This window comes from Pezoporus flaviventris, unplaced genomic scaffold, assembly GCF_033815535.1.
Source record: "Pezoporus flaviventris isolate CSIRO_AGI_PZ_B2104156 unplaced genomic scaffold, CSIRO_AGI_Pfla_v1 ptg000013l, whole genome shotgun sequence".
NCBI classification, from domain to species: Eukaryota; Metazoa; Chordata; class Aves; order Psittaciformes; family Psittacidae; genus Pezoporus; species Pezoporus flaviventris.
In genome coordinates, this window is record NW_026892561.1 from 41,724,544 (window position 1) to 41,750,223 (window position 25,680).

Here is a 25,680-nt window from a genome sequence, read left to right on the forward strand (position 1 = left end):
AAACAAAAGACAAAGTATTGCCAAGAACAAACCCTTTCCATTTCCCCTTTTAAGAGGGCCCACAGTGGAATTTCACTGTTCCTAAAATCATTTTTCCAAAAGACGCTGGAAGTAGAAAGCAACCTATGTCATTCCTACTATTATTGTTGTGATAAGAATATGTGCATAAGAGATAAGTTTTAAAGTTACTGTTTCTTTTTCCTTGTCTGATGCCAAATACTTATTTTCACTAGAAGCAGCTCAGCAGGATATTAGAAGAATGTGTCCAAGTAGTCATACATACCAACAATATTAATTCCTATTAACTCAAAAAGTGCAGGGATTCTAAAGAGCTTAACAATCCATTGCTGTTGTTGCAGACCATTTTCTTTTGAAAGGAAGGAATTATCTTTCATGAAGATGTAACATCAGTCCTCTCATTTCTGCTTAGCTATTAGGTGAAATATTGGACAATTACATGAAAAGCTCTGTCTGATATTCCAAATAGTTCTGTGCTTCAATAGGAATATGAAATGAGTTTTGACAAAGAGGTAAGTTTTGGTAAGCTTCTAAATTCAGCGGTATCTATGAAAGAAATGAATATGATCATCTCTAACAGACTTACAGTTATTTAGCCCTTGCAGAAGTACAACTGTGGAGATTCCTAAAAATGCTGGTAAAGGATTCAGTTTTGAGCAGGGGTCAATACTAGTTTTACAGACTGCATATACTGGAGGACTATTTGTTACCGGATGAATGGGTGGATGTCTTCAACTATCATTTCTATTTCACTGTAATTTAAGGAGCAGGAGTCTCTGAGAAAGGATCAACAGTTGGACAAAATACACACCATGCACTTTATTTTTTCTTCCAGGAAGGCAATTCTATAGGCGTTCTATAGCAGGAATGGACCCTTATGGCCTGCATTTTTGTATCATAAGTCTTGATAGAAGCTACTGGGAGCTAGGAGTGATCAGGCAGTAGGAAAATAGCACGGGCAGGTATCTGGTGACTAAATTCTATCAGGCTCCAATTCTGTGGCCAGTCCTTAGCTGAAAAATGATTCTGAAATCTGATCAAAGTGTGACTGCAACTATATGATTATGCAGCATATATAATGCATTACCAGCTGATCTGCACTCTGCATTCTATCTGATTACCTGGCACAATATGGCACAGACCTCTTCTGTCTGAATAGTAATGTAAATGCATTGACCCATCTTCATTCTTTTCTACCCTAAAAGATGGTGCATTCATCTCCTGAGGAAAAACAAACAAAAAACTCTTCAGTATCTTTTTTTGAGGAAGAAAACTGGTGAATTCCACTTGTACAAAAGCATCCCATGTCTTAGTAAAATAAGCAGTCATGTGAATAAGCTGAATACCAGAAAATTAACTATGCTTACCTGTGAAGGAAAATCTACCGTGCATTAGAGCCAATGGTCTAAATAATATCTAATGCTGAGGACTACTCAGAAAAAAAAAAAATATTAAAACAGCCCTAACACTTTGGAGTTATTCATTTCAGAACGTAGGAGAGCCTGTTATAGCCTTTTTTCTATTATTTATGTATATATATTTTTATATATTCACACCTATGAGATGCTGTTCCTCGGGCTGCAACCTCTGGCAGAGTCTACCCATACCTGCTCAGTAATTACTAGTTGAACTTGCCTGGTAAGAAAGGGACAGGTAGCTGTGCAATGCATCCAGGTTCTCTATGAACTCATAGAGATTTCCACCCAGTGTCCTCAGCATGTGGTCATAGCCTGAGCGTTTACAGAATTCAAAGAAATACTCTCCAAACTCTCTCAGAACCATGTCAGCAGGAACACCTGGCAAAATAAAGGTACCTTGAAGAATAAGAAAGGAATGGAAGCTCTTGAAATGTTGTCAGGTGGATTAAGAGTGAATGCAGAAAAGCTGCCACATAGGGAAAGTATTCCAAAGAGCACAGGAGACTAAAAACTAGGCTGCAGTCTCAGGCTTAACCCAGGATGGTTCATTTTTTTGAGGCACAGTGACACTTACCTAATATTTTGCAGGCTTTGTCAACGAGCTGCATTGTGATCTCATCTTTGTAAACCTCAAAAGTCAAGAAAGAATCTTGGACTCCAGCCTGCAGTCTGCAACAGAGAAGACAATATTCTGGTCCTAGCTGTGCTGTAAATATAACATGCTTGGGTGACTCAACTGGCACTCATTTAAGCACTGTTTGCTGTTAAACCACTTCTCAACCTCCTCCTTCAAGCATTATATTGGAACACACTACTTCCCCTAATGGTTTAAAGGTGTTGCTGTAGCATGGCTGAATGGTGGCATCTACCTCCATTTCTGCTGTTTCATGTTGTGATATTATGGTAAACTGTCTCTAGCATCATACTGTGGGGTGCTCAAGCAAGAGGAGTCTTAGTTTGTCTTCTGCTCTACTGGGTCATTGTTCCATATGCCAAAAATATCAAGCCCTTGGGTCTCCACAGGCTTGACAAAAAACTTATTTTTTTTATATTGGCTTCAATGGCTATTGTGTGTTTGTATATAAGTATCATTTATATATCTTTATATCTTAGAAAATACCACAGAGCTCATAAAGTAAGGGCAAAACCAGAGATGATACATTCAGTTGCTCTTCTGAAAGTGCTGGAATTAAACTGACTTCCTATCAAGGATGACATCTTTTCAGTGTAATTACTTCTCGATATTGTCCCAGTAAGCCAGTAAATCTGTTTCACAACTGTCTGCAAGACTAAATGTCATCCTTAGTTATCTGATATGACAAATTAATTGGGACAAATCAGTAGAGTGTGAAGGTAAGAAACTCTTCCTTTTGCTCTGCTAGTTACTTCTTATAATTACTTGAGGTACACATCAGCTGCTGTTTATCCGTGAGAAATCATAATCCTCTGCTCCTAAATTCCTCAGCATTTTCTTTCAATGCACTACATTTATTGGGAACACATTACCTTAGTTTTTCCCATGTTTCTTCACCATACTTTTCAATCACCAAAGACTTCAGGCATGTATTTATAAATCCATACTGTAAAAGCAAACACATGAACATGGAAAAGCCATACTTATTTTCAAAATACAGCCCAAACATGCCATCTTTTTACATTTAAGATTTTATGTGGCAAAAGAGGAAGCAATAACATTTGACAGCAGTTATGCCTTCCAGTGAACATCACAGCCTTTACCTCAGCATTTCACAAGCATTCAGAAAAACAGCGCCAACGCACTCAATTTTGCTGTGCAGAGAAGGGCCCAGAGGCACCAGGTCCGGGATCACCCAGCCTGGAGCACGCTCCCGGCGGTGGCTGAACCGCAGACACGCACCGCTGCCGCAGCGCAGGTAAGTTTGGCTTTGCCGTGACTGTTATTTTTCGCGTTAGTACTGACAAACGGCACGCTCGAGATGGGGGTGGGGGGACGTAGGGAGAATAACCCTAAGTAGCACTTTCACAGCAGCAACAGCCTAAGGATGGTGTGGTTCACATCCCCCAAAGCAACGCGGGTTAGCCTCCTGCCCCCCGCTGGTCCCTCAGGTAGGAGCTGTCTGTCCCCAAGAGCCGTCTGTCCCGATTCCTCCCGCCCATCTCCTCCCGCTGCCCTCCCCCGAGGCAGCCCGGCATGGCCCGGGGCTGGCGGCGGGGCCGAGCTGCCCGCCCCCTCCAGCGGGTCTCCGCAGCCCGGCCCGCGGAGTCCCCGCAGCCCGCCCGCCGCTCACCATCCTGCCGCCGCCGCCGCCCACGGGCTCCGGCCGCCTCCCCAAGCGCCGCCGGTGGCGTCCGCCCAGCTGCTCGCCCGGGGGGCGGCCGCACGGCCAGGCCCGGCCCCGCCGCTCTCGCCCGCGGTGGCAGCCGGTGGCCGCAGGCAGGGACGCTCTGCCGAGGCTCCCTCCGCCTGCCCGCCTGTCTCTCAGCAGAAAACGTGGGTTTCCCGTAGTTGCCGGTGTTGCAGGAATTCCGGGGGATGCCGAAGAGCATCTCGGTGAAATGGCATCACTGTCACGACCGCAGTTTCCCGATCCCGCTGGTTCCCCGTTGCTGGAGCCTTTGGCACAGCCAGGCGGGACATGGTGCGGGTAGACCCGACGGGGGGCTGCCCAGCGCAGAGGTACACCGGTCCCCACCTCTTGAAGCCCCGGCTGGGCCAGCAGCTGAGAGGGTGACCAGAGGAGGTGACTCTTGACAAGGCTTTCTTAAAACCAGTCGTAGCAAAGCAGGAGCAGCAGTGGTGGAGTCAACAACCACACATGCCCCAGGATAGGTTTGTAGGGAGAATCAGTGTCTTCCAGTTGGCTGGTGGGTGATGCTGAGACATGTATTGCAGCCGCAGGCCTGACAAGAAGCAGGAGATGAAGCCACTTGCCTATAGCTCACATCATCTAGGCTGTGTTTGCAGCCACTCAATCCATCTGAGAGGGAAGGACAGCAGCAGGGACATTAACAGGAATACAATGATTGGTTTTAGGTGCAATGAGTCAATGGAGTTTAGTGCCTGGCTCTTATCCCTAGTTATCTCATCTCTAGGTTGGGAGGGCTTTTTTGGGGAAAAATTATTCATAGGTCACTTCGGAAAATGAATCCTGAGAGGAAATAATGGAGAATTGTCTGGGGGAAAACACTCTCCCCTGATAAAGATGAGTTCCTGTCCCCTGTCAGCCAAATTCGTACAGGCACCCCTGTGGGTGATGAAAGCCCTGTTTCACCCACCTTGTTGCTGCTGTTTGATGCTGGGTTGTGGGACCATGTACTGAGCCAGTGTGACAGTCTGGCAGGGAGGGTTTTGCTCATGCTCTGGTGATTCTGAGATGTACTTGTCGTTCTGTCTCCAGTCGCTCAGCCCTCTTTACAGGTGCTGTACGTGTTCAGCATGCACATCGAAATCCGTGTGGCAGCCCCCAGTGGGCATGGGCGCTGCTTTCTTAATGATCAGAGCCCTCCCACTAGCCCTGCTGTCCCTGTCCTCCCGCAGCCTCCTCTCTGCTCCCCTCAGCCCTTCTATCCTGCAAACACTGGTGACTCTACCACAGCCTGAGTTTCTTCTTAAGAGCTGTGAGGTCGGATCCAGGCTCAGGAAAAGAGAGCTAACGGAATTCCATGTCCCTGCTGTATTCCCACAGCTGGGTTTAGAGGGCTTGCTAAGCATAGAAACGTAACTGTAAACCCCGCTGTATTTCCTGGACAACACCAAGTATGTGTGGAAGCACAGGCCTGAGAGGCCAGCGCGGCAGCAGGTGACTTCTCTCTTGGTTTGCTGTCTGTGCTGCACCCGTGTAAGGAGCACCCTTGCCCGCTGCCAGGCAAGAGGCAGTTCCGGTCCCCCAGACCCCAGACCCCATCCCCACTGCATCCCGGCGGGTGACCCCTAGGGGGTGCTTCTCTCCGCCGGAGCCGGCGCCCCGCTCCCCACCCGCTGTTAGCGGCGGAACTGCGTTCGGTACGGCTCACCCCGCAGGAAGGATGAAGACACCCTCATTTCTGTCACCTTAAACACAGGGCGTCGACGGCGCAGCCGGGCCGGCTGCTCCATGGCAGCCTGCAAAGTAACTGAAACCAAACCTGGTTAGGAGCTCACGGCTGTCAGCGCTATCGATACTAATGTAAGTCACTACGAGGTTACTGATTTTTTTGTGCGCAAATTTTACCCACATGAATCTGCTGCTGCTATGAGTGCAAATAATTTGAGACTAGAAATGCCAAATCAGAATGATAACTCTGAAGGAAATGAAAAATTTATAAATTAATTTCTATTATACATAAATAAAACTAATTTTCAGGTTTATAAAACTTGAATGATTGGATAGATTTTCAAGTAAAGTAATTATTTTTGCTTATTCTCTTCTAGTACTTTACTATCTTTACTTTTTCTTATCGTACGCATGACACCTAAATATGCAATCCAATGATTTTTATCAATAAAGATTAGCTACTACCTAAAAGGTTTGGGGACGCAATTCGGATAAGCTATCCAAAATTCACATTAATACCTGTATGCTAAATCTGTATTGCACAAAGTAGTTCATACTGGAATGAAATTTATCATTATTGCTTTAGACCTTCTTTGGTTAGAGAATTAATCCTACTATTTTTTCAGATCTGTTTGTTGTTATGAGAGAAAATTGGATGAAGACTCTGCAAGTCAGGATTGTTTGTGTGCAAGTCACTGGGCTGCTCGCCCTTTGCAGTTCATGGCCCATGATGTGCCCTCAGCCACCTCTGTCATCTCCAGCTGAATAACAGAAGCCTTCCAAGTAAGATAACAGAAAATGAGAGAAAAATTAACACTACTTGTGGCATGACTTTGTAAAAATTTTCTTTATTCCTTTGGCAAAATGTAATTGGTACTTCCTAGAATTTTGAGACCAGCAGTTGTTTATGTGTATAATCACCAGTCTTTAATCAAAGACAAAACACCCTACTTGTTTCTGTATCTCTGCCCACTCTGTATGAAATGAAGACAACAATACTCCCCTTTTCAGTCTGTTACTGTGCTCCAGTGACAGTGATGATGGTCTCTCTTGGTGCAGTCTATTCAGGTCTCCCAGTCTTTACTGGGCCCCGCCACAGTGGCCTGACATTGACACAAACTACCACCTGCAGCAGAGCAGTTGTATTTGGGGGAGTAAAGGAGAGGCTGGAGCAGGATGTCTTTAGTTTCAGAGGGCTTCTTGCTTTCCAGAACACATAGGGTGGGTGGGGATAAGCTCAGACAGAAATGCACACTGGTATTCTGGTCTCTATTCTGTGAGGCTGAGCCTTGTTGCTTAATGGCACAGGATACCTTCAGCTGAAGTATGTCTGAAAAGTTGCGGGCTTCATGTGTGCACAGCCTATCCTCCCATAGCCAGCTCAGTGTTTAGTGCTGAGGATGGGGTCAGCTACTCAGCAAGTGTATCAGTCCCTTATAGATTGCTAAAAGTGACGTGTCTAGGAGGCAAACGGCAGCCTAGAGCACTGTACTGCTAACCCCATAAAGTCCTGCAACCCTTCCCAGCAGTATGTGAGAAAACTTGTCTTATATTTCTTTTGCCTTTGTGGCAGAAGATCCATTAATTTGGAAAGGGGGTGCTGTGGCCTTGCAAAAAAGATACTCACCCATACCTGAAAAAAATAACTATACTGGAAGTCAATTTCCCTTGGCCTTTTGTTGTGCTTGTACCCAGCTTGTACTAAACAGCATCCTTGAGCTCTAAGTAGTTCAGCAAAATAAATGGGCTAGATGCAAAATATATGCTGTTTTTTCAATAAGATGAGAAGCAAAAATATGCAATATAGCAATTTATAACTTCTGGTTACAGCCTTGGAAAATGCAGCCATAGACTTTCATCGTCTGCGTATGCAAGGATGTCCTACTTTTTACTTATTTTTCTTCCTGTTGTGTGATTATTAGCAACAGTGCAAAGCCATATGTTAGTCGCCATGGTGGAGGGGCTGCTCCCACAACCGTCTGAGCAGAGCACATTCTAAACATTGCCGTCTGGAGCCCCAAATACCACAGCAGTAACAGAATCCTTTCTCCAAGTGGTTGCCAGCACTCTCTCCTACTGAAGACCCCTAGGACACAATCCTTTTCTGCATACTTCCTTCAAATGCAGCCTCACATCAGTTGTTCAGATATCATGCGTTCACATTTGTCTTGAATTAGCCTGAACAGTGACTTTGTAGTGACTCAAAGAGAAAAAGAATCTGTCCTTCTACCAACAGGAACCAAAAAGGAAGTTTTATATATGTATGTATTGGTAGGCTTCCAGTACTTCACACTATCAAACCACAAGGACAGCTGATGTAAAGTCTAGATTAGGAATAAAAATAAACACTGAAGATGTGCTGCCCTGCATAGTTCAGATGGCTCCAATTTTTGAACTAGATATATAAAAACCCCAACAGTTATATTTGAATTCCTATTAAAGACCCTGAGCAAAATTTAAATGTCATTAATGTAGATGAACTCAACAGCAGTGAAATTGTACTAGTGCAGGTTTTATCCTCAAGAAAGCTTTCAGAACCCCAATTCTTCTGGTTAACTGTTAAGATGAGCTGGTGATGGGAGGCTGGGTCAATAGTATTTAAATTGGCTTTGCAAAACTGTTGGGAAAAGTTACCGGCTCAGGTCCAAAATCTATTCACATGTGCCCTTTACACACTGATGGGAGGGAATTGAAGAAAAGAATGATTTGCTCTAAGAGCTGGTTCGCCTTTGGCATCGTTCCTTCTCCCCTGGCTTTCCACGTGTGCTGCCATGGAATTTCTTTCTCCCTGTGCATGACCTGTCCTGGCACTCATCTTCTCTGAGCTGGGGAAGTCACGGCTGCTTCCGTGAATGTATGTGTCATGAAGAAGGCGAAACAGGCCCTGTGGGTATGTTTGCTGTGTGAAACTTTCTGGTTAAGTCTTTGTGCATGTTCCTCTGGGTATTTTCTTTAGCTTGCCTCTTGTATCACTGCTTACGTTCAAAAGCTATCATCTAATATCTTTGTTTGCTACACAGAAAATAGCTCATTACTTGTATTTTTGACTCTGATTGCTATTTAATGAAATTTGTTCCAGCTTTAACATCACTGCAACAAGCCACAAAGAATCATTTGTCTCAACTGCCTGAGTCAGGCTTGCTCCTGCTGCAGCTCCCAGACGGCACAGTTATCCAGGAGACAGGAAGAATGAAGTCAAGAATGATGCAAAAATGGGTAAAAGCCAAGTCTCATCAATCTTTGGTGCATGCTATTACCTCTGCATTGTTCTCTGAGCCATATAGCTCAAACGTATTAGCATACAGACCGTGAAAGTGGGGCCTCACGATCCTTCTGGCTTTTTGGGTTTTAAGCAGGAGGTGTCAGAAAAGTTACCACAAGGATAACTGGCTTGTGGTGGCCAAGCATTCATAGCAACATCGCTTTTTGATCTTTTGGTGTTGAGTCTTCCTATCATTGTGAAGCAGAATTCACCAAGTGTTGGATTGTTCACCAACTAATAGGGAACGTGAGCTGGGATTAGACCGTCGTGAGACAGGTTAGTTTTACCCTAATGATGATGTGTTGTTGCAATAGTAATCCTGCTCAGTACGAGAGGAGCCACAGATTCAGACCCCTGGTGCGTGTGCTTGGCTGAGGAGACACTGGCGCGAGGCTACCAGCTGCGGGCTTATGACTGAACGCATCCAAGAACCCTCCTAGGCACTTGTTGTGCTATTGCGTCATTGGTCACTTGTGATTGACCCAGGAGATGACAGTCTTGTTCAGAATGCATGGGTAAAGGTCTTCCCGAATCTTCATTAGTGAAGATTTCCATCCTCATAGGAGAAGGAAAACTCCTTTCTTCAGACCCGGGCTGATGGAGCTCATCTAGCCTCGTATGGTCTTCCATCGAAGAGAAGGGCACTCTTACAAAACCTACAACCTGTGGACTTTGCTGTCACCGTCCTAGCTCGCTAGGCCGTGGCAGTTAAACCTGAGGTGTAAAGGGTGGGGCCAGGTCTGCGCAAGCTGTGCTTCACCTAAAAAATCCACTGCGCAGGCTGGAAGGGCTCACTCTTACTTGTCTGTATGGACGGGCGAGGGTCTAAACAGTAGGTGAGAAGGTGCATGGGAAGCTGCAGATCCAACGCTGCATGTGGGTGGACCAGCGCATGGGTAGCTCGAGTTAGCTTAGGAGTTGACAGTCCTGGTCAGACACTTCCTGATTGCCTAAGCACCCTTTTTGCCAACCAGATTTGGATATCCCACTTGCCCTTGGTCATCGTGCTTGTAGTAAGCGCGGTTAAAGCCCTTCCCAAATCTTTGCTCATGAAGCCAAGCCATCAATCAATCACTCAATCAATTAGCATATAGAGCTGTTTGGTCACTTTCTGGTGTCTTGTTCCTTTGGAAAAGTAACTACAGACCTCAAGGTGCTTATAATAGTGCAATACCAGACCGTGCAGGCTGTGCTGTTAAACAAGGTTGTACCTGAGGAGTCTGTGGTATATTTCTCTTCCATCCCATCAGTGTCCCTTCCCTGTGCTTTGAAAAGGGGGCTTTTCAGGTACTATTTGTGTCACCTATCATCCAATAGGTGAAATCAAAAAGTTCAGCTCAAGAGCCTAGAGCAATTTAGCAGCACATCCCTAATAATGTCAAACCAGTAACAGGCAAATGCTGGCAGTAGCTTTATTTGGCTTTAACATTGTGAGAAATTGCTGCATTACTTTTGGAAATGATAATCCAGCTATCCTCCATTGTGGCATAGTAGATATCTGGGGTTTTGTTCTTAAGAGGTAGCCTCAGGTTTTCTGTAACTGTTAAATTGCATATCTTATTGAATATGCTGATGCCTTTACTTTCCTCTTGGCTGAATTCTGTCCCACCCTCCATTGCATCCATCTCTTTCTTTTAGTAAGCTTTCACCTTGGCTACCTTTTCCCACCAAACCACTTACCATGGATGCTCTCTTGGCACTTTAAATGTAACATTCCTCTTCCTTGCTGCTTTTACTCCTCTGAGCAACATTTTGCGAAAGTATTAATTATACAGTGTGCTTAGATACATCATAGCATTATTAACAAATACATGTTTACTCTAGCTTTCCTCGTTTGAAAGCTCCTATCTGTGAGCTATATCCCATGTGTTATCTTTGACTGAAAAATACCTGGATACATTCTGTGCAAAAGCAAAGTGTAACATCCTTTTTGTCAATGGGGGCAAACTGTTCTACAGCTTAAGGAGGGGAAAAAGTCCAGCACGGTCTCAGTTTTCAAAGGACTGCAGTTCCCATGATCCCCACAAAGAATTGGACGTGAGCTTTCACAGTGATGCACATTGAGAAAATAAGGAGGCATAAAACAAATTTCCCTTGCTTAAGCAACAGAATTTTGTACGTAATTAGGGAGTCTTAAATAGGGAGTAGTAAACTCTGCTGGAAAATCCAGGTGGAAATCTGTGTGATGGTAAACTGCGAGAGGTCCAACTGAGAGAGCCTGAGAGAGATGGCTAAGGAGCTCTAAGGAAACTCTGTAGATTTCAAGTAGAAGGGCTATTAACCAGGAGTGTTTAAATGTCCAAGTAAGGATGACTAACAAGTTACAGGAATGTAAGTTTTAAGTAAAAAAGCTTAGATCCTAGTGAAGTGGAAGGGAAAGGAAGACTGAAAGAATGAAGTGCTTGCCTCCATGCTCCATGTGGGCCCACGGGTCTTTAAAGGCACAGTGGGATGAAGGCTCCTATTTTTCCTGCACCAGGACAAATGCTGTGATCAGGAGTGAGGAGTTGATAGATGCTGGTTGGTTGTTAGAGCAGCTTTAGTTTTTGTAATGGGCTTTACAAGGGGCAAGAGCTTAAGGGGCGAATTAAAAGTGACCTCCCTGTCTGTGATAGGGTAAATTGGTGGGATAAGAAACTTGGATACAGACTTGCTGGTAGCAAGTGGTAAGAGAGACAGTTGAAGGTAGCCTTGTGTTTTCTGCATCTCCACCTACAACTGCAATCTCCATTTTGATCTCTCCTTTCGAAACTGCAGGTGTTGGTGATGATCTAACCAGCACCTGACTCGCCACCCATTTGCATTTGTCCTTGCAGTGCTGGGTAGGCATGAGGGCAGCTGTATGGTGTGATGGGAGTGGCTGTCACCCTGGCAAATCCCTTTGAAGGATTACCCCAAAATCTCCATAATTTTCCTTTTGACCTTAAACCACCTCCAATTCATGATGAACAAACTTGAAAGGCACAGGTGTGCAGAGCAGAGAACATCTAAGCTCCACACTACCAAAAAACCACAAGGAATGATTCCTCTGATACACTTTCTGATGTTTATTGTGTACTCTGTCCTCCCTGTGTATCTCTATACAACGAATTTACTGTAATGAAGGAAGGTCAGCACAGGCTGGATGTGGCTTGAGCAACCTGATCTAGTGGAATGTGTCCCTGCCCATGGCAGGGGGGCTGGAACTTGGCGGTCTTGAAGGTCCCTTCCAACCCAAACCATTCTGGAGTGTTCTATAATGTCCTTCCCCCACAGATCAGAACAATATAGCTAAACCAGCTAGCATTAGATGTTGGAAAAGATTCCACCCCCAAATTAAATTGCTGGCCTGACTCCTGCTGTGGTTGATCACACTAATCCTTAGGAACAGAAAGTACCTTCCTGTAAACTAGCAGTAGTAAAAAGAAAAATCTTACTAGCCCAGGCTAGCTACTGAAAATGCACTGCATCTTTTTGGTCTGTTTATAATGTACTGTGGTTACCCAACAGATCACATGGGTTAATTCAGGTACAACAGCAGTCTTTCTTTTGATTTGGGATTTGTGCTTGGTTGTGTACTGATAGGAATACAAGATACAATACAATTGACTTATTAAGGTTTTAATATTAAACATGGACCTACATATATTTGCGATCTCCAGCAATTCCCCTTGTGATTGATTTTTTCCACTGATAATTGGTCTTGCCAAACCCAGTGTTTTCCACTCTTGACTTGGATCATCTTGGTTTCATCAAAACTGGTTCTATATAGAGTGTATTTGAGTGAGGATAGGGAGTAAATCTCTCTCTTATTTTAAGATTAATTATTTTGTTGAAAGGCTATTTCGTTTAGAATAAGAATGTGTATCTGTGCACCTCTTGTTTGCTTCTAGTAGTTCTGCCCCAGCTGGATGAAGTACTTTAGTTGTAGCTACAAACTTTACAAAGACAAAGACTGTAAAGGCTGTCCAAGAAGCAGGATAAATAGCTTGAGCTCAACTCTGGGCTGCTAGTAGGATCAGAATTGGCCAGTTACAGTACGTGTCCCATGTTCCAGTATAGACTTGTCATATATTTAGAAAATGGCATTGTCCTCATGATGGAAGTAGCAGAAAGCTGCCCAGATTCGGACATGTCATCAGCTTTTTAAAACATTTTTTGTAACTGCGGCTAACTCCTTACTGCTGTGTGTGTGTGTTCCAGCTTTGCTCCTTTTTCTCCTGACTAGGACTGCTGCATTCACTGCTGAAAGCAAGGGAAATCTATGTCCTGGTCTTTCATGGAGGGCAGGGTGGGGCAAGAGCTAGGATGGGACATGCTGTGGAATTAGTGAAGTGGGATGGTGTGCATATGCACATGTAAAACAGGAGCTCTACTGCAATGCAAATTACAGCTGAGGTGTAATACTAACTTCGGTTGCATGAGATAATACGGAGACAGCAAACACACTGTATTTTGTTTGTGTGGTCAGCAAGCACGCTGCGATTTATTTGTGTGCATTAACTATTTCAAAGTGTGCAGAACCACACTGCTGTTGGAGTAATTTGTCCTCTCTGTTGCATGTACAGTAGTGCCTGCAGCCCCTCAAGAAGCGTGCTGTGGCTTTCTTTGCCTCCTTTGTTGCTGCTTGGCTAGTTTCCCCCTTTTTCTTCTCCCTTCTTTTTCCTACTCTGATGGAATAGCTTTCTGGGAAAGCTAAGTATTTCTGAAGCACTGCAATGCAAGCAAACCAGCTTCAAATTAACCTTGACTGGGAAAATCTGTGGCACACAGCATAGCCATCCCAGGGTGCAGTATGTGTGAGCAGCTAGAAAAGACTGCCATAATGGTGAGGAGCCCAAAGGACCATGCATCCTCACAGTCCTTTGCCAACAAGAAATAGGTTTAAACTAATTAGTGAATTAGTTTTAAAATGTTAATTTATTCTTATTTGATAGGCCTGTACACTGTATAAAGTAAACATCAGTTACCAGAGTATGCTATACCACCTCTTCAAACCCTCATACAAGTGGTATTTGTAATGCAGGTGAATGGTGATGTACACATTATCCCAAGGGGAAACAGAAAAGCTGTGCAACATGCAGTGGGGTACAGGGGAGATGATTCAGTATATAACTCTAGAGCTTCTGGCCAACAGATTTGCACTCTGGACCTTCTTTTGTTAGCTGAAGTAAACCAGTACAAACATAAAATGGGAGAGATGTGAGTTTCTAATTGAGAAGCAGAACCACCAAGCAGCTAACTAGGAGGAGGCTAGTTCCAACTTGTCCAGCTGTTCTGTCCCAACAGCTCACCTGATGATGTAATATACTAAAAACATCAGTAATCCTCCTGTCCAGTAACGTGTGTAGGCTAGTTACTACAGCTAAAAGCAGAGATGTAGGAAAGAATATCACAGGTAAAGCCAACCCAAACCTATGGCAACAAGTCTTTCAAAGGATTGGCCATTGAGATGACAGACTCTTAAGTTACACTGTCTTCCACTGCTTACCAGACTGCTGCTTGCTGCCCCTAAGCCCTCAGCTTCATTCCTCATTTTGCCCTGTGGCAACATCCAGCTACCAAAAATTGTAATGCAGTTTTATGCGTGGAACTTGCTGGGGCTTCTAGGGCAACATGTCTTCCCTTGCTGCACATGTAGGTATGGGCATTAAAGAGAAGACATCATTGCCTGCTTCCACACCTAAAGCGAGAGAATTGTTAATTGAGTAGGAAATATTAGGCTACCTTTTGAAGCTGTTTTTCTAATTTAGTCTGACACCCTTAGCTGTATGCCTTGGTTCCCATGCTTTGGGGAAAAGAGGTAGAAACAGCAATGGAATATTCTGATGACAAAGCCGCACCTGGTCCTGAGCAGCAGGGTTGCTGATGTCATGCAGGCTACCAGGGCACTGGGCTTGTCTGATGAGTACTGCTTATGGCATAACTGTCTGAAAATCTGTCCCATATTCAGGATTGTTCCTATGACCCTTGCATCTTCTTGTGCATTGCAAATATTTCCTTGCACAATGCTTAAGCAAAGGGAAAATGAGCCAGAGCTGTTTGAACATCAAGCCATCCAGCAACAGAGCACTTAGTGCTTAAAGTAATCATGAAGAATCTTTCACATGCCACCAGAATATAATTAAGATGCAGGATTACCCAACAGACTTCTTGATTCATAGGACTAGGACTTACAAGCATGAGGAAAGTAAGAGATTTTATTGGGTAATCTGTGTGTTTGGACGCACAATCCTTCAAGCTAAGTCATTCTTGTAGGCCTGGGAAATCCTTGAATGACGATTTCTGCCATTGCCACAAGTCTTTATTAAAACACAGAGCAAAATCCTCTGCATTCCACTTATCACGCAATACCAAGGAGAAAACACTGTGAGTAAAAAACCTTCTCTAATGGTTAAACTCCTGCCAACCTAAGTAGATATCTTTTTTTCTTATGGCTGCAGAAATGAGTCCTTGGATGAAGCTCCTGTCAGCAATAAGTGATTAAGCACTGTGTGCATCTGACTGCCAGCTTGAACACCGCCTCCCCAGATGTAGCAGCTGGGCTCCAATGGATTTCATGTGCAAGTAGTCCTGAAAGGCACAATAATTTTTAAATAAGTGTTTAAGTTTCAAGTTTTGAAGGGCTCCTTAAGATACCTGTCAGTAATAGGTAGGTCTTAAGCTATGTATTGCTGGTAAGCAAACTAAAACTCTCTACTGAGAATAAAAGTACATCTATATACATGTGTATATATGTGTGTGTACATATATGTGTATTTTTAAAGAAAGACATCTGGCAGAAGCAACGTCTTGCAGCAATGAGAGCCTCCTGCCTTGCTCTGGTTGGTGTGGCAGTTTCAGAGACCCTGATGGCTGAGGCAGCTGTGCACAGGAGGAGTAAGCCACAGATGTTGGTACAAAGATCAGAAGGGAAAATCCTAACAATAATGTCACAAGCTAATGCTGACACACATGGAAAGAGCTTGGCAGAGTTATGTGAAGGATTGTTTGGTATTGTGTAGATTTCTATGCAGGGAAGGCTGGTTGGATGTTTTCTGTTTTTTGGTGGCAAATATCTAGGAAAGAGAGAAGTGGAAAGGGACATGAAGAGACAGAGACAGAGAGTGTTAATGGTTTGGGTTCTGGAGAGCTATGACTAGAAAACTATTTTTTCCCTATGGAAAGAATTGCATCTATTTTTTTTCAGCTATTCAGCCCTCTTCAGACCATACTGGCTTTTTAGGAGTTTGGCAGAAGGTATGCAGAGCCAGACTTCGATCTTCCTCTCTTCTTTCTGCATGCATACTAAAAAGCAACTCTGGAATGTCCTAACATTTCTTCACATAGGTATCTTTTGGTTTTCTTGTTAGTAAGAACCATATGTCACTATTTCAACAGCCCAGTACTGTATTTACTGGAACCCGAGTGTATGCAGTAACACCACAGCTCCTGTATATGATGTACCAGCTATACATTACACCAAACTTCAATAAAGAAGTCACTTTTAATCATTTCTCCCATCTCAGAAATGCATTTATATATGTGTTCTCTTACCCACGGTGAAGCAGTGTTTGGAACGTGCTATTAAGGGTAACAGATGTATTTGAATAATGGGGTTATTTTGATGCCTTATCGATGATTGGGATAATTCCTTGAAGTCAGGGCAGTTCTGAAACATGAAAGCAGCATTAAATAAGAAATTTAAAAAACAACAACAAACCCATGACACTCTCCCTGAGTGAAAACCTACAATGAAATTAATCACTCTTTTAACCAACTGAAAAATTCTTTAGATGTGTTTCTGCTATGGCAACCGGGCCAGCATTAGGCTGGCTGATGGGGTTTGTGAAATCATCTTTAGAACCTTCCACTCTGATCAAAAATCTGTCCAACTCCTAATAGTCCAGCTGGCCCAGTCTCTTTCAGCAACGCAAGTATATATAAGTCCTTGGCTCTTTTCCAGCCACTCACATAAATAAGACCATGTATTGAGTGCTAGGTGTGAAAGAAATATACATGTCTTTAAAAGTTAACAAGAAAAGGATTTTTGTTTGTTTAATTTAGAAGCCAGCATTTTCCTTCCTGCTTTTTCTAGTTGCTAATAGCAGGCAACTTCAATCTCTGCCAGGTCCTGAGAACAGCTAGAGGCACTGACTATACAAGAGGACAGGATTTACACCTTTCCATTTGGCTGACTTTGCCTAATTTGGCAGAAGAAAAATCTTTGGCATTCCTGAGAAATCTGCAAACTAAGCGAAGCTTGGTGAACTGTTGTCTGAGGTCTGGGTGTTGCTAAACTGTTACAGCATTTTGGAAATGAATTGGCTAAAATGGCACAAACATTGCTTCTGTTATTCCTAAAACACCCTAGAATTTACCTGCTTTTATTTTCCTTCACAAGCCAGTACTGGGACAAGGTCTGCAGTTAACAGTCATCCCACGTGTATTTCATCAATACACATTTGTTCAGTTCTTGTTCTGCTAAGATGAATACTTGATTGAAAAACTAAAATAAATTTGGAAATCTTTGAGGAGGAGAATTCTTGAAGGTCTTTAGCTAAGGTGAACCCAAGCCCTTTCAAGTTAATTAAGAGCCTTCTTAAAGGCAAGCAGATTGATGGCAAGGTCACAAAAGAACATTGGCCTGTTTGGGGGGAACTCTTCATGCCTAGATCAAAGATTATTTTCTAGAAAATGAAAGGGAAAGAAAAAAAGAAACCTTGCTCAGTACCTCTGTATACCTGGAAAGCACTCAGTGCCTCGGCCTGGCACTGGACATGCTGAAAAGTGCTCAGGTCTGAGACCTAGCCTGTAGGTCAGCTTAGTCTTGGTTGGACCCTCTAGAGAGCAGAGACAGTGACAGGCAGAGCAAGGCATTGGCATAGCTTGGCCACTTCCCACAAGTGGCTGCTGCTGGTGGGCGCATGGGGCTGTGGGAAGGTGGATGTGGCCTTTCCTTTGCTAACCTGCTACAGAGAGGCCCCTCTGCCCAGGGTTGCCAGCCCCCCTTGCTCCCTACCAGGAGGAGTCCAGAGGAAGAGTGGTATCAGGAGAGGAAGCCCTGATGCCTCCTGGCTAGTCAGTGACCACAGGTGCCACCATCCAGGTATGCCTGACAGCCCTCCCGGGTCGGGACTGGCTCTGCTGCTGCACCTCCTGAACTTGGAGGAAATATTTGCTCAGTGACTCAGGGAACAGGGGCTGGAGCCTCAGCCAGCCATAAACACTGTTTTTTCACAGGCAAATGAATGGGAAGTGTTTCTAATGTATGTATATACATACAGTTACCCTCCACATTGCAGACGTCAGAAATAACCCTTACAATGGCCTTTAAAGTAAAATTGAAGGGAATGTAATATTGGTCAAAAAAATGGAACTGTATCATTTTGAAAATGCCAGCATATTGTGATTGTTTTGTATTTTCACCTCCTTTTGTTTGTTTTTTTTTTATACTATAGTCCTGAAACACATAGAAAGTAATGAAGCATATAACTAAATCTGTATTATTGGTTGAAAAAAGTTTCTGAGGATAGCACATGCCTGTTCCTAGTTGCTATAACTTCTCAACTAGAAGAACCAGGAAAGTAGGCAAGGGAGATAATAGTCAAGCAATTTGCAGGATTTTGTTGTTTTATTTCTCCACTCCCAGGCAGGACTCCATTGAACTAAGAAGACAAAAATTATATTCCAGAAATAATTCTTACTGCCTGTCTTAAATTTACTACTAGTATTCTCTATATATATTGAAAGAAAAGTGTTTTACAGATTGAGATTTTCTTTACAGTGAAATCAAACTTGCTGTTTGCTCAAATTAAGGAATATCATGGATATGTGCACTAAAGAGTGCTGTGCACAGGGTAGCTCATCTGAGGAACATTGCTTGGCTTATGCCATACAGGCGGATTCTGCACACACTCTAACGGCATTTTAAATCAAAATAGTGATTTTAGTAATGACATGAATATAGAATCATAGAATAATTAGGGTTGGAAAGGACCTTAAGATCATCTAGTTCCAACCCCCCTGCCGTGGGCAGGGGCACCTTACGCTAAATCATAACATAACATCCCCTAGCCAGGTAGCTGGAGCCAAATAAGCCTGGTGATATGGCCACAACTGATTTCAAACCCTAGAAAGAATTTGGCTCAGAAAGACACACTAAGAAATGTGATTGCCAACTTGAGTATCACCTGGAAAAGCTGTTACTGTTTATTACAATATCTTTGGGGCTTTTTATCAGCACAGAGTGTTGTATAAAATACATCAGTAACAATGAGCTTTTGTTATCATACGCTGCATTTATACTAGGAAGATTTTGCCACATATCTGATACATCCATCCTGGGAAAATGGTCTTGAATATACATTTTCACTCTAGTGTATGTAGCTTTTCATCCATTATGAACTTCGGTTTTTACTGTACTTTGTCTTGTAATATCTTGAGAAACAATAGCCATTTCATGGGAGTTGTGCTACCAAGTATTAATGTACCAGGGAACTATTTATTTAGGGAGTTCCTGAAGGTGAAACAAAATCTTTTGGCATCAAAAGCTTATCCTTACCTTGCATCTGTCATGACTGCTCAAAAAGCCAGCCTCAGCACACATGGGCCTGATTTACCAAGCCTGCTGTACTCTCTGCACACATAGATGATATATGCACACATAGATGAGCTTGTGCATGTTCACAGCAGGTTCAAGATATCTAGTATGGGATTTTTTGTCTCTCCTTTACTTTAGGCCTTCCTTCAGACTGAAAGTCCAGGAACCATAATCCCATTCCTGAACACACACACACACCTTCCTTCCTGCCACACCTTCCCCATAACCTGCCTTATCTACATCATTTGTGAGCTTTTCTATAGAAGACTGTCTATTTTTTTGTGTTTGTCTAGTGCTGTATAAAGTGCTATAAAAATACTGGGTTTTGGCCCTTCGATAACAGTGTAGTAAAGGTAGCAGCAATAATCTTATGGTTTAAAGAGGCATCTTGCCTGAATTTATTGTCAAGGTATAAAATTTGTTAAAAGGTCATTTTTTTGCATTGAACTCAACCTCGTCAGTTGAGAGCTGTTTAGCAGCTGGACTTCATGTTTTACATGGATTTCACATTTTTTATGCAGAACTAAAGAAGTGAACTTTGCAATGTACTTAACTCTTTGGAGGTTATGCGCCATCACCATTTTGCAAACACCTTTGACTGCTGAAAGTCTTGCTCCAGTTTTGCATTTTCACCATAGCCAGGAGTTACCACTAGCCCAACTCTGTCAAAAAAGTGTATCCAGGTTAACAAATGCACATCACTCTGTTTCAGGCAAGTTCTGCTGGGTTAGTTCAAACAGCTGACAAAGGCAGGCTTGCACTAACGAACGCAGTTTGTCTCAGGCAGATTAGGAAAAGAGCAGCACAATTCCAATTTATGGAGCTGCAGGAAGGGTCCCGCTTTCCGCAAATGTACATTCTAGATGCTTGGCATCTTTAGCCTGCAGAGCCAGGTCTGGAAGAGGATGTTTACCGTCAGCCTCCAAAATAATGACTGCTTTGTGAGGCTACAGTCATGCGGTCATTGTAGAAATGGCTTTGTGGCACTTGAAGACATTCATTCCCACCCATAAACTGGAAATTACTCTCTTCCTGGTACAGCTCAAATGTCAGAATAAATCATCTGGGCATGTGTTTCAGCGCAAAGGCAACAGGTTAGTATTCTGGTAAGAGTGATGCCAGTTCACCTACCTGACTTTCCTCTGGAATTTAAACACTGGTTCTTTTATACAAGTCTTTTACACTAAGCAGCAGGGCTGACTGTACAGCCGCTGCAGAGCGATGACAAACACCTGGATGTCAGTGCCATCTTAAACTGACACCTCTGCTTCCCCATTAAATATCTGACCCAAGGCTGAAGATTAGTCATGCTGCTTCTCAAGGCTTTCTACTGCACTGGAAAGTATCTGGAAAGTATGCAAAGTACAGCTGGCTTAGAGATTTCTCCTGTGCAGAAGCTGCTTTTAAAACAAGTCGTATCTCTCAGAAGGAGGAAATTCCCGTGTGGGAAACCTAGAATTCTTACCTGAATGTGAAAAGGCCACAAATATACAGGCATTTTAAATATGCCAGGCGACAAATTCTCTGTCACTTAGCAAACAGGAAATGTCAAAATAGCTGAGGTGTGAAAGTCAGTAACAGCCACAAATAAAATAATCTCTGGTGAGTGTAACTGTGAAAACTCTGACATGTGTTTCTCCCTCAACTTTCAAAGCAACTTCCTCCAGTCCCAAAGAAATGGAATTGGTGTTAAGAAAGTAGATCTCATAAGAATAAAATCTGTCAACTGTTGAGGAGCACATATTCTCTACCAGCATCTTGTGTGCCACAGCAACACAGTGGGTGAATGCTACCAAATAGCTATAGTGCTACCAAATAGCTCCAGTACCCACCTGCGTCTGCATATGGTGCCAAGAACTGCTGATGATATTACTGCTGAAGTGAGTGCCTCAGCAATTCCAGAGCTTCTGTTTGGGAAGAAAGTGGCAGTTAGCTAGTCCTGACAAAATCCACCTTGTTGGGACTCTGACTTGGTATTTAGTAGGTTACAGAGCTTCATTTGACAGGTTGAATAGTGAAGGATGTGTCACATCTGTAGGTAAATAGTTTTAGGGAACCTTTGGTGTTGCATCGTTTTTAATCTTGCTTCACTTTCCAACTGTTTTGTTGAGCTGTCTTTTCCTACTTGATTTAAATGGCAGTACTCTCAGAAATCACTTTCCCACATGAGTGCTTTATACACCAAGATCAGGTCCCCCCTAACCTTTTGATAGGTGTTTGTGTAGTATGATGGTGCAGTGCAACCTTTCAGTTTTCACTTGGATTTGTGCACAATATTTTCTGCCATGGTTTTTAACAGAAACTTTTTTATTTTCCTGAAAAGTTGCCTTGAGTGTTTTGCAGCATGGCTCTTTCTGGCCACCTTCTGACGCATTATGTACGCGCTTGTTTGCCTCTCAGAGCAGATTGTCGTGGTGCGGTAGGAAAAATTTCTGAACCTGAACCATGTGTCTCGCTGCACCACTGCAGCTTTCACTGTTGGTTGCAACTGCTGCAGCATGAATTTCTTTTGTAATGTGAGTATTGCACAAAAGATTTGCTCTGACAAAAATCTCCTGTCACACTACTAGAAGCCAGTAAAAACTCTCCACTTGACAGTGAGGCAATGGTCTCACAGCTAGAAAATGGGTCTGTTAACATAAGAGTGTCTTTTCTCAATGTGGTAGCATCTCCTGTTCTAGCGGTGGCAATGTAGAGGAGACACAGTCATTTATCCTGTTACATTGTACTGCTGTAGTCCTTGTTTGACAGAGACCAGAGTGTGTGTGAAAGAAGCTGATGGTGCAGTAGTTACAGCTATAAGAGAAGCTGCAGTGCTGGTGAACTACAGGCCATCATTTTGCTGGTGTATTTTGCAGTCCTACTGTGCAAGATGACTGTCAAAGGCATGCATTACAGAATTGAATTTTTACTTGAACTGAGACTTGACTTAATCTGTTAAGCACTTCATTATTATTCCATGTGTTATTCCAACAATCTTGAAGTGGGTCAGGTACTGAAAGGGAAGCCAGTGCTGGTTGGACAGCATTAATTTTGGTTATTATGAGCATTGTCTGGTTAGACCTGTTTTTAAAATGTGCCACTACATGATGGGCTCATTATAGCAACCTCATCATCTCTGCTGCCAGTCCTGTAAACAGTCCACTCCGAGTCTGCTGGCGCTAGGGGCAGGTCTTGTGCAACAAGTGGTGGTGGAGTCCGCTGTTGGGTTGGCTGATGAGATGTAAAGGAATACACAGAGCTCTAAGGAAGAGCATGGCCTAACAGACAAAAACCCTTCTTGGTAGGCACAGCTGAACTCAGGTCAGTAATGAGAAAAGAGGGTTGAGATAGTACCAACATCTCTTTTTCTTCCTGCCTGCAAAAGTATTTGAAAGTACATTAGCCTGTGTTAATTTGGAAACTGTTGAGCTGTTTAGACTGTCATCTTTTAGCATTTACTCTATTTGTGGTGGTATTTAAATGCATCAGAAATTAAATTTAAACACAGCCCAGCCAATGTTCTAAGTAACAAGTTTCCATGAGGGAATAAGCAAATAACTTTATGCTGCCAGTTTTGTTTCTTGCCTCTTCACAGCCTTTCACTGTACCCCCATGCCTCTCAGCCAAACCCACTGCCTCCAGCATGTAAAAAAAAAAACCAACCAAAAAAACCCACAATAAAATCTAACTGTGCTCCTTTTTAAAGAAAATAAAATATTATTTACATTATTTTTGTAGAAGGAAAGAAGCAAAGGGAAAAAAATATTACATATTCTCCAATATTACATATCTAGTTTTATTATGTTGAATTATATTTTTCCCTAAAGTCCTTTGAAGCAGTGATGGAGGAAGATAAAAACAAGCTTTTTCTTCATCCAGGATATGCAGAAACGAGGTCTCAAAGTGGATAGAAATGATGTGAAACAGTATACTTTGTAATAATTCTGTTTCTTTGAAGAGAAATGCAATATGCCCTGGTAAATCATGTTTCTGAATATTTACCATCTTTTTACAGGAACCTATTGTCCTGGTACCTGTTGTAATCTATCAACCTTGTACACAGATCAGTCAGTAACTGGTGTGATATGCAGGGGAAGGATTAAGGCACTAAAACCATACATTTATCTGGTTGTAATGAGCTTTGTTGTTCTTTCAGTGATTTGGAATAAGATTTTTTTGGTAGAATCCTCAATGCGATCTATTAAAAAACACCCCGTGGTTCATTCATTGGATGCTTGTTTTGCTGGTGCATACCTCTGTGTTGTTACAAAATATATACTTTTTTCCCCTGAGTTTATAGAAATCGTAGAAAATTAATTTGTTACTGTATCTCCCAAAATAGTATCATGGGAAAGTGAGAGAACTGTCTTACACATTCATTACTGTGTCATCATTCATGCAAATCTGAACGTGACCATCACATGCAAAGTGATGCAGGCACTTACAGGAAGAAAAAAAAAAAAAGGGGGGGTGGGGGGTGGAACACGGAAGGATGGGTAGGGGAGAGAGGAGAATAAGCTCCCTTCCTGATTCTGGGCTTTAGAAGGAAAGAAGTCACAGTTTTTCCTACCACAATATACTGTTTCTGTTTTTTTTTCTGCAGTAGGTCCTTAAAGAGAGGTCAAGCCCTGAAATGCTCACACCTGCGTTTGCAGTCAGGCACCTCAGTGCTCTGCTGATCAGGATGCGGTCATTCTGTTTCCTGCTGCGATAGAAGTGCTTGTGTATTTCAGTGGTCACACACCACTGATGGTTGCAGCAGTGAGGGAGTATGTAAGGAAGACCTGAGAATATGTGTGTATAATTCCATGGAGGTGATGGATACTTTAAAGAAAAAAAAAAAAAAATCTAAGTTCCTGGCTTTGGTGGAGGATAATTAAGCCTATAAAATATGATTTCTTTATTTCAAATGGTGACTTTTGACATAGTAAAGCTTGATTTTTCTTTTTCCTGTAAGTTAAAGAAGAGCCATGTTCTGCTTTTAAAGGCCTGATTATAAAAATGTAAATTTAGATTGATTCTAATGTAATGTACTCTTCACATTCTTCTAAAATTTCCGTCACCCTTTACATGATTAAGGTAAGTGCTAATTCAGATTATAAAAACAGTGTTTAAATAATTAAAATTTGTTGCTGCTTTCAAGATGCATGTGTCCATGAAAAATGTCAGTCTGCATGGTGACATGTCATTCCGGTGAAAATATTCTGTGTGGATTAGTAAGTACCACAGCAACTTCCACTGTTATTCATCAGTATGTAAAATCAGAGGACTGATAGGACCTCGGAAAGAAACCCAAATCCAGTAAATGACTGCTGTGAATAATGCTGAGCTCTTTTCTGCACACCTTAAGTTATTTGGGGGGCTTTCATATCTCTGCATGTTGTGATTGATGTAAAAGGTGTTTAAGGCTGCTGTAACACAAAGATATGAACTTCCCAGCAGTGACGACCATTCTACACAAGAACCGTTACTTCACTGCCAGGCTAACACAAGATACATAAGATATGTATGTGAGATAGCAGAGGTGACCCAGTTAGACAGTTGGGTGGCTAGCTCTTCCTATGCTAATCTATCCTCCTCCACCCGCCTGTCTTCCTTCTGGCTTGGACCTGCCTAGAACTACTATTACATGCACTTAGTGAACCTCTAAATTAGTTCTTTGTGTAAGCTCAAAGGCAAATTTTTAGTGAAACTTCATTTTGTACATTATGCATAGAATGAGAAAATTTGCACTAGAAAAACAGTTACTGTCTCCACCTTGGACAGCCACAGAACAGAACTCAGACACAGAATCATAAGCTATGGATATGCTAGTATGTTGCAGGTATAAGCTCACAGTGTAAAACAAAACTATTTGACATGAGAATTGAGATCACTTGGTGGGAGAGTAATTTTGGTTTCTGTTGAGCGTACTGTGACAGACTGAACAGTGTCTAAGCATGAGTCAGCACTTTTCCAACTTTCAGATAAAAATGTGCATTAGTAGCAACTTAGATGAAGATAAGGCAAGATGCCAGTGGTCCTGGGCTGCCATAAGCTTAAGGCCGGTAAGAGCAGGCACAAAAGCAATAGTTAGGGAAGTTAATCTAGGACAATCTGCAGTAATGGGTACAGTAAAAGTTGCTCTTTTTCTTCTTTCTTGAAAGAAGAAATGCCAGTTAATCAAAAAATGTGGGGAAACTTTTGGGTTTTGACAATGGCACTAAATTTGTTGAAAAGTACTCTTGTAACATTTTCAAATGGAAAACTCTGTGTTTCAGTACAGATTTACTTCTCACTTTTGTTTTTCAAACTGTTTTTACATGAGTCAAAACTAAACCTTTTCAAATGACTCAATCTTAACTGTCATGGAATGCAAAAAAAACACCCAACATATTAACATAAAAGGTTGTACTCATTTGCCAAAGGAAGTACTTAGGAGGGGAA

The 25,680-nt window shown here is 42.6% G+C and overlaps 1 protein-coding gene and 1 long non-coding RNA gene across 4 annotated transcripts in view; one reads left to right on the forward strand and one right to left on the reverse strand.

The window, feature by feature from the left end:
• The window catches only part of LOC133269028 (guanylate cyclase soluble subunit beta-2-like), a 17,219-nt gene extending 13,135 nt beyond the window's left edge, over positions 1 to 4,084 (reverse strand). The window contains exons 1-5 of one of the 2 annotated variants that reach the window (XM_061453018.1): positions 3,704 to 4,084; positions 2,943 to 3,016; positions 2,011 to 2,105; positions 1,654 to 1,814; positions 1,140 to 1,239 (exon numbers count right to left, since the gene is read on the reverse strand). In XM_061453018.1, the coding sequence (XP_061309002.1) occupies positions 1,140 to 1,239; positions 1,654 to 1,814; positions 2,011 to 2,105; positions 2,943 to 3,016; positions 3,704 to 3,706 (433 nt within the window). In that variant the 5' untranslated portion in view covers positions 3,707 to 4,084. Of the gene's footprint in view, positions 1 to 1,139; positions 1,240 to 1,653; positions 1,815 to 2,010; positions 2,106 to 2,942; positions 3,317 to 3,703 lie in introns of those variants that run through there. The other variant, XM_061453017.1, reaches the window with a different exon arrangement.
• Positions 3,335 to 24,110, forward strand: LOC133269029 (uncharacterized). 2 transcript variants are annotated; one of them, XR_009743274.1, is made up of 3 exons: positions 3,335 to 3,521; positions 6,076 to 6,232; positions 23,858 to 24,110. It is a non-coding gene; the product is annotated as an uncharacterized LOC133269029 (long non-coding RNA). The 2 variants fall into 2 exon arrangements; XR_009743275.1 differs by lacking the exon at positions 3,335 to 3,521 and adding an exon at positions 5,405 to 5,581.
• The last annotated feature ends 1,570 nt before the right edge of the window (positions 24,111 to 25,680 follow it).